The sequence below is a fragment of the Manihot esculenta genome, chromosome 1 (assembly GCF_001659605.2).
Source record: "Manihot esculenta cultivar AM560-2 chromosome 1, M.esculenta_v8, whole genome shotgun sequence".
In the NCBI taxonomy this organism is placed as follows: Eukaryota; Viridiplantae; Streptophyta; class Magnoliopsida; order Malpighiales; family Euphorbiaceae; genus Manihot; species Manihot esculenta.
In genome coordinates, this window is record NC_035161.2 from 14,632,719 (window position 1) to 14,642,039 (window position 9,321).

Below are 9,321 nucleotides of genomic sequence, written 5' to 3' on the forward strand. Positions count from 1 at the left end.
TGTTGTTGATCATGTATGGGATTATACAGGTTTTCAGGATGTATGTTTGGCTTGCTACGGGTCCCGGCGGCCTTAAGTCGACCCGGATCCTAGCGCCGGTAACGGTCCGATTTTCGGGTCGTTACATGAGCACTGTGGTAGAAGGCATTTGAGACTCTGTAGAAAACTGACAGGGGCTTGCTTCAGACCACATCTACTGAGCATCTTATGAGAGATTGTCCTAGGGGACAGGTATCATCAGCACCACCTGTAGAGAGGCCTATTCCTGCTGGATCTAGAGGAAGAGGAAGGGGTAGAAGTAATCAAACAGGGGCAGCTTCAGCCAGTCAGAGGGTGTCTGAAATAGTAGATAGACCAAACTTCAAAACACCTGCTAGAGCCTATGCTATCAGGGCTAAGGAGGACAGGGACACCCCAGATGTGATTGTTGATACATTCTCAATCTTTGATAAACCTGTGCATGCATTAATAGACCCAGGATCTACACATTCATACATATGTTTACCCATTACAAATGAGGGGAAATTATAGGCAGATTCTCTAAACCAAAATATAATAGTAACCAACCCCCTTAATCATAGTGTGATAGTGAGTAAAGTATATAGGGATTGTCCTATATCCATCCACAGTTAGACTTTCCATGGTGATTTAATAGAATTACCCTTTAGCGAATTTGATGTAATCCTTGGCATGGACTGGTTATCTAAGCATCGGGTAATAGTGGATTGCAGATAAAAAAGAATTACGTTGAAAACACTTACAGAATCACGATGTGGTAGTTGTAGGGGAGAGGTCAGATTACTTGTCTAATATTATATCAACCGCTACAGCTAGGAGATTAATTAGCAAGGGTTGTGAAGCCTACCTAGTATGGGCACTTGAAACCAAAAAGGAGAATCCAAGTGTGCATGACATATCCACAGTGTGTGATTTCTCTAATGTTTTTCCTGATGATCTTTATGGGTTACCACCAGAGAGAGAGGTGGAATTTGCCATAGATGTTAAACCAGGCACCGCACCTATCTCTATTGCTCCTTATAGGATGACACCTACTAAATTAAAAGAGTTAAAAATACAACTGCAAGAATTGCTTGACAAGGGTTTTATACGACCTAGTATTTCACCTTGGGGCACACCTGTGTTGTTTGTAAAAAAGAAGAATGGGACACTAAGGTTGTGTATAGATTACAGGCAACTAAATAAGGTGACAATTAAAAATAAATACCCTTTGCCCCGAATAGATGACTTGTTTGATCAACTAAAAGGAGCAAGTGTCTTTTCTAAAATTGATTTGAGATCGGGTTATCATCAGTTGAAGATAAAAGAAACGATGTCTCTAAAACTGCTTTTAGAACCCGATATGGACACTATGAATTTCTTGTTATGCCTTTTGGGTTAACTAATGCTCCTGCAGCTTTCATGGATCTGATGAACCGCATCTTCCATCCCTACCTAGATCAGTTTGTAGTAGTTTTCATAGATGATATCCTAATATACTCAAAGACTAAGGAAGAACATGATCAACATTTGAGGATAGTATTACAAACTATGAGAGATAAATAACTTTATGCCAAGCTTAGTAAATGTGAGTTTTGGCTAAATGATATATTCTTTCTTGGACATGTTGTGTCAGCTGAAGGAATCAGAGTAGACCCTAAAAAGATAGAAGCTATCCTTGAATGGAAACCACCTAAGAACGTAGCAGAAATTAGGAGTTTTCTGGGTTTGGTTGGATACTATAGGCGGTTTGTAAAGGGATTTTCAATCATTGCGGCCCCATTAACTAAATTGTTGCGTAAGAATGTTAAATATGACTAGGATGACAAATGTCACAAGAGTTTTGAAAAGCTTAAAAAGATGCTTGCAGAGGCACCTATCCTTACACAGCCAGAATCGGGTAAAGATTTTGTGATCTACAGTGATGCCTCACATAATAGATTGGGTTGTGTACTCATGTAGGAGGGGAAGGTAGTTGCTTATGCTTCAAAACAATTAAAGCCGCACGAGAAGAACTACCCTATCCATAATTTAGAGTTAGCAGCCATAGTCTTTGCATTAAAGATATGGAGGCATTACTTGTATGGAGAAAAATGTTATATCTATACAGATCATAAAAGTTTAAAATATTTACCCACACAAAAGGAGCTTAATTTGAGACAGAGAAGATGGTTAGAGTTGCTTAAGGATTATGATTGCATTATTGACTATCATCCAGGTAAGGCTAATCTGGTAGCAGATGCACTTAGCAGGAAATCCTTAACTGCTCTGAGAGCTTTGAATGCTCGTCTATCTTTAGCTAATGATGGGGCTATCATAGCAAAACTAAAGCTTAAACCCAATTTACTTCAACAAGTCCAGGAAGCACAGAAAGGGGATATCGAAACAGCTTTGTGGATAAGGCAAGTCCAAGAGGGGAAAAAGCAGAAACATGTGAATCGAGATGATGGCTATTTGTATTATGAAGGTAGAATATGTGTACAAAATGTTGATGACCTGAGGAAGAACATTCTAGAGGAAGCACACAGTAGTTCATATGCTATGCATCCTGGTAGCACTAAAATGTATCAAGATTTGAAACTGCATTATTGGTGGCCAGGTATGAAGAAAGATATAGTTGAATTTGTGGCTAAATGTCTGACTTGTCAGTAGGTGAAGGCTGAGCATCAAGTTCCATCTGGTCTTTTACACCCTATTTCCATACCAGAATGAAAGTGGGATAAGATCACTATGGATTTTGTTGTGGGATTGCCACTGACACTAAGGAAAAAAGATGTCATATGGGTGATTGTAGATAGATTGACTAAGTCAGCTCATTTCATACTAGTGAGAACTGATTACTCATTAGAGAAATATGCAGAACTATACATCAATGAAATAGTTCGGTTACATGGAGTACCTCTTCCATTATTTCAGATAGGGACCCGAGGTTCACAGCTAGATTTTGGGAGAAATTGCATGAAGCACTGGGTACTAAGTTGAACTTTAGTACATCTTTTCATCCTCAAACAGATGGGCAATCTGAAAGGGTAATTCAAACACTGGAAGATATGCTTAGAAGTTGTGTTATTAAATTCAAAAGGAGCTGGGAGAGGTACCTTCCATTGATTGAATTTGCATACAACAACAATTATTAAGCAAGTATCAAAATGGCACCTTATGAAGCATTGTATGGAAGGAAATGTAGAACTCCATTGTGCTGAACAGAACTCAGTGAGGCTAAATTGATAGGTCCAGATTTAGTGAGGGAAACAGAAGAGAAAGTTAGAACTATCAAGAAAAGATTGAAAGCAGCTTCAGATAGACAGAAGCCCTATGCGGATTTGAAGAGAAAAGATATAGTATATGAAGTTGGAGATAAAGTGTTTCTTAAAGTCTCTCCATGGAAAATGGTGCTTAGATTTGGCAAAAAGGGAAAGTTAAGTCCTAGGTTTATCGGTCTATATGAGATAACTGAACATGTAGGTCCAGTAGCCTACAGATTAGCATTATCTCCAGAATTATATAAGATACATAATGTCTTCCATGTATCCATACTGAGAAGATACAGATCTGATACTTCTCATGTCATTTCTTCTGAGACAATTGATATTCAACCTGATTTAACTTATGAGGAGGAACTAGTGAAGATTTTAGCACGAGAAATAAAGGAGTTGAGGAATAAGAAGATTCCACTAGCGAAGATTCTTTGGAGAAACTACAAAACAGAGGAAGTTACATGGGAAAGTGAGGAATTAATGAGACAGCAACACCCCCAGTTATTTATGATAGGTAAATTTCGAGGACGAATTTTTTTTTTTCTAAAAGGAGGGGAGAGTTGTCACATTCCAAAACCTATAGATAGAAATAGACTAATTATTAGATTTAAATTGTACCATTCTTAAGTTAGAGTAATTAGCTTCAGGGGAGGTGCTAGCTTATCCATAGCCGTTTAACACACAATTTGCTTATAGGTAGAGCACTAAAAGTTGTGTTTAAAGGTCCAACTTGCATTTCATATAGAGTTATACATCTAAAGACAGAGTTAAAATAAGAACGACCAGTAATAGTATGTTAATATCTTTAAGCTGTAATGACTGAATCATAGAAAGCTCAAATGAGAAAACAGACATAGAGTGATTATATTAGTGCAAATTGTTTTATTTTTTGAAGTGTTCTCTTATTATAACCCATTTAATATACTATCTTTCCTACTTTCTAATTTGTTGGTCGGATATGTAAATAAATTCGAATTTATACCTAATTTAATTAAATTAATTAAATATTCTGAAATTTAAAAAATTAAAACTGAACCAATTGAAAAAATAAAAAATTAATAAATAATTGAACTAATTATTTTGCTGATTAGAAAAAAAATAACTATTCGTAATTTCAATTGAAAATCAAAATTAATCTTTTAATTTTAAATTGGGAATACAAAATTTAAATTTGACATCATAATTTAAAATTGAGACCATCATTATATTTAAGTTAAAAATTTTGAAACACTAAATCTGAAATTAAAATATTTATTATTAAAATAAGCTATATTATAACCATGAAATATATATATATATACTTTACTTGATAATGTAGTTTTATAAATTATTGTTTTAAATATTATATTTTAATTTTTTAAATTATTTTATTAGTCTTAGTAATACAATTGTATTGACCAAGGGAGTGATAAGGATGTGTTCACCCCTTGGAGTAATAAGGCTGACTATAGGACTTGAGCCTGGAGAGATAAGGTTGGTAATTGATTCTGAACCACTTTCCGATCCAACATCTTTTCGGGGCATTGTCGGGTCCTTGCAATACCTCACTTTAACCAGACCTGACTTGTCTTTTAGTGTAAATTTTGTGTCCCAATTCATGCATTCACCTACTCATGCTCATCTGAAATATGTTCGTCGCATCTTGCGTTATTTAAAGGGCACGATACATTATGGTCTCAATCTTCGTTCCGATACTACACTTGCTCTTTCTGCCTTTTCTGATGCAGATTGGGCAGGCTGTCCGACGACGCGACGATCAACTACAGGCTATTGCACGTTCCTAGGCTCGAATATCATTTCCTGGTGTGCGAAGAAGCAGTCCACAGTTGCTTGGTTCAGTACAGAGGCTGAGTACCGTGCCATGGCTCATACAGCAGCTGAGCTTACATGGCTTGGATATATTCTATCTGATCTTCGGATTTTTCCTCCACACCCACCGAAACTTTTTGCAGACAATGTCAGTGCTCTATTCCTCACAGTCAATCCAGTATTTCACGCTCGAAGTAAACATATTGCGTTGGATTACCACTATGTAAGAGAGCGGGTAGCTCAAGGGGCTCTTATTACTCAACATATTCCTTCCACTTGTCAGCTAGCTGATGTATTCACTAAATCAGTTCCTAAGGCTCGTCTTGCGTTCTTTCGACACAAACTATGTCTCCAACCTCGGCATAGTTTGAGGGGGGATATTGACCAAGGGAGTGATAAGGATGTGTTCACCCCTTGGAGTAATAAGGCTGACTACAGGACTTGAGCCTAGAGAGATAAGGTTGGTAATTGATTCTGCTGATTTTCAGTAATTTAGAGTTCTACGAGTTATACGTTCTGTTACATATGGTAGTCTAACAATATATTGTGTCGTACTTCTAGCTATTTAGTTATTTTTGTAATCTATTTAAACAGAGTACTATGCCTCTGTTTATTATTGAGAAATACATGAATTAATTCATTTTTATAAAATCTCTTTCGCCTTTTTTTCCTATTCTCTTGTTAAGTGGATCAAAAGTAAGTTTAACATTGATTATCAATGTGGACGACTGAACTTTGGTATTGCTAGTTTTTGAGTAAATTTATTATTTTCCCATTATAATTTCCTTTTGTAAACCAACATAAGTTTGATACTTAAATGGTGCACAAAGTCGTTTCCTTGTGGTTGGCATATTTGGCAATAAAGTGGTATTGGTGCTAAAGTGAAATTCCTATACCAAGAGAGAGCTTGGGTTACTGACATTACAGAAGGAAGAATGGTGTTATATAATGGCAATCAGAGGCAGGGTTTTCTGTCTAAAACAAAGCGAATCGAGAAGCAGAACAAGTGCGGAATCCTGGAGTGGGATCGGTATAAGTACCTCTTAAACTTCTTGTAATATATATATAAGACCAATGGTTTTGCATGTCTTTGTGTGGTGAGAAATCAAGGTTTTTGTGACCTACTTGATAAAATTATAGTACTTGAAGGTAATAACATAACATGTTTTCTGACGGTTTCAAATCGAGTTTGTGCCCCTTAGATAAATAGAGAAGAGAACGCTCCCATTATTCATGGGTAAATCAAGCACAAGAAGAATTCAAGAATGCCAGCGTAGAAAAGTTCTGCGAAGGGGTGAGAGGCGATTAAGAATAAAAGAGTATGGAATGGTGGATGCCAATGACAAAGCAATCATGATGGGGAAAAAATGTGTCTACTCTTCAAAGAGTTAAAAGCAACAATTGGGGGAGGCAGAAGATAGGAGTATCATCTTGCCAATTAAAGTTTGATTTCTCCTCAGGGCGGTACCTATGGAAATTGTCAAAGGAGCTACAAATGCATCAAGTGTCAATGGAAAACCGCAGTTGTGATGAAGCTAAGAAATCACACGATGAATAATAAAGTACAAATGGAAGGTAATTAGAGGAAAACACAAGATATGACCTCGGAGCCAAACAACAGGAGTGCGGTGTCCTAAGTGATAATCTTAGGTGGAGTCCTAAAGGTAACTCGGAGTTATCAAATGGTAATGTGAAGGACCCCTCAACCTCTAATCTTGTACAATGTTTCCTAAATTTCTTGACACGTTTCATTACATAAATCATTCTTGGATATTTGATAGCTTTTAGTCAAGTTCCCCGTGTGAGGGACTCGAGAAAATTTGAACTAACCGATATTGACCATATTCACTATGTAGCTATTTATAAGCAAGGAAATGGCGTATAACATGGATTTGTTAGAATTCAGTTGGGTTTCGGTTAGGTGTTGAATAAGGCATAGAACCCATGAGACCAACGAAGACGAAAAGAAAGGCGCCAACAGAGAAGAACGTCAAAGAGGACTAAATAACATACGTGTAACTCGAGACAATGGCTATGGTGTTGCCATTGGCAGAACAAAGGGAGTCTCTCTTATCAATTCATTACTGTTGAGTTAAAATAGTGTTGCTATTTGTTTTTGGATAACGTGCTTGAGTAATTATTGTCTTAGGAGACTAATGATATTTCTTATGAGACTATTACATATATAAAGAAGGAAGACTGACATTACTAAGGAGATTAATGATATTACTCATGAGACTATTACAGATATAAAGAAGAAAGACTATCAACACTTAAAGAATACGCACAGTGGGACGTGTGAAAGAGGAAACAGGGTAAATCAACATCAAATCCAGCGGGACAGATCGGTCATGGCGCCGTGCGGGTGGATGAGAGGAGAACATCATGAAATGGAGATTTCACACACATAGTCGTCACTCAAACACTAACAGTCAACAGAGTTCATTGCATAATTTCACACAAGGATTGAAGTACCAACCTCCAAACATATTTGCGGAAGATGTGACACCAAAGGACAGATCATCCAAGACCAAGTGTTCGATCAAATATAAATTGTTGGTGCAAGCAACATACAAGAGAACCTATGACAGCAACTCCATGTGTTATAAAAAAATCAAGTGTCCAAGCAGAAGATTGAAGACCTTCGTCAAGCTCAGTCAACGAGGACGTCGACCGTTTAAGTGGGGGAGAGTGTTAGGGTCTTAGAATCTCAGGGACCAAAACTGTAATTTTCCAACAGTAGAGATTTGGGAAAATAATATTGGGATAAATTAGTATAAAATATTAGTAAGCAAAGAGCCGTGTCAGATATCTGAAATTCTCATTAGATTATTTATTTAGGGGCGTGTGTCATCTGAGACATATTGATGTCTCCTCCTACCACAAGCCAAGTTGTTCTTAAGGCTCTTTAGGGGGGAGTGACTAGTTGGCCACCAGCTGGGGCTGGGCCCAGTTGGCTACCGTAGGCCTACGGAGATCCTGAGTTGTGCCTTCACACCTTGTAGACCGTCCCCCCCTGTCTACAAGGGAGGTGAGAATTATTGTAACGATGGTATTGATGATAATGTGTAATTACTATTTTGCCCTTGGAATAAAATAAGTAGCCTGTTCATGAATTCTCATGTTCAGTTCTCATATCTTGTGCCTACTGTGAGGCTTCTGATTGTATGATGCCTATTGGCTTCGTAGTTCGCTTAGATAAGCTTGACTAATCAAGGTATTCATATTCACAGGATGATTGGCTGATTCTGAAGGCTGACTTGGCTTGAAGGTGTTCAAGTCAAGTGCCGCACGGACTTGAGGAACAATTGGTACTCACTCTCACCAGACTATTCCCTTAAAGTGGGAGGTCAAGGGTTCGAGTAGTGGGGGAGGTGACCTAATTTTCAAAGGGAAATTTGGGCCAAATCCACTTGGGGAAGGATGCGATGCAAGAACCCAAAGGGACAAATCCTGCCAGGAACCCATGAGGGTGAATGGATGTTAAAAAGCTGTTCACGACACCAGTGGAAAGCCCGAGGTGGCACGAGGCCAAGCGAGGGATAGCCCTGGGCCGTGAACAGTAACAGTGCCGGTGAAAGGACCGGACTGTTACATGATAAGGATGTGTTCACCCCTTGGAGTAATAAGGCTGACTACAGGACTTGAGCCTGGAGAGATAAGGTTGGTAATTGATTCTGCTGATTTTCAGTAATTTAGAGTTCTACGAGTTATACGTTCTGTTACATATGGTAGTCTAACAATATATTGTGCCGTACTTCTAGCTATTTAGTTATTTTTGTAATCTATTTAAACAGAGTACTATGCCTCTGTTTATTATTGAGGAATAAATGATTCATTTATAATTGAGTTAAAAATTTAAGTTAAAAATTTTTAAGTTAAAAATTTAAGTTAAAAATTTTGAAAAACTAAATCTAAAATTAAAATATCTATTAGTAAAATAAGCTATATTGTAACCATGAAATATATATATATACTTTCTTTTATTGTTTTAAATATTATATTCTAATTTGTTAAATTATTTTATTAGTCTTAGTAATACAATTAAACCTATGAAAATATTTATTTAATAATATTTTATTTAATAAAAAGTATTTGATAAGTAAGTAATTTATAATTGAGTACTAAATTATTATTCGTTAGAAAATATTAATATGATAAATATGGAATTATTTAATTATTATTTATTAAAAAATATTAATATGATAAATATTGAATTATGTTAAATTTTAAAATAAATTTTAGGTTAAAATAAATT

The 9,321-nt window shown here is 36.6% G+C and overlaps 1 protein-coding gene across 1 annotated transcript; it reads left to right on the plus strand.

Annotated features, from left to right (window-relative positions):
* Nucleotides 1-4,668: 4,668 nt before the first annotated feature.
* LOC122723380 (uncharacterized mitochondrial protein AtMg00810-like) lies at nucleotides 4,669-8,874 on the plus strand. The gene is made up of 2 exons (XM_043955520.1): nucleotides 4,669-5,463; nucleotides 8,667-8,874. The coding sequence occupies exons 1-2, from the start codon at nucleotides 4,669-4,671 to the stop codon at nucleotides 8,709-8,711; spliced, it is 840 nt and encodes a 279-aa protein (XP_043811455.1). The 3' UTR covers nucleotides 8,712-8,874.
* Nucleotides 8,875-9,321: the final 447 nt, after the last annotated feature.

Bases quoted from the DNA above. Each gene is read 5' to 3' on its own strand.
- LOC122723380 (XM_043955520.1), top strand. From the start codon at position 4,669: ATGTGTTCACCCCTTGGAGTAATAAGGCTGACTATAGGACTTGAGCCT. The intron at 5,464-8,666 runs GATGTGTTCACC...TTACATGATAAG, and splicing joins TTGACCAAGGGAGTGATAAG to GATGTGTTCACCCCTTGGAG.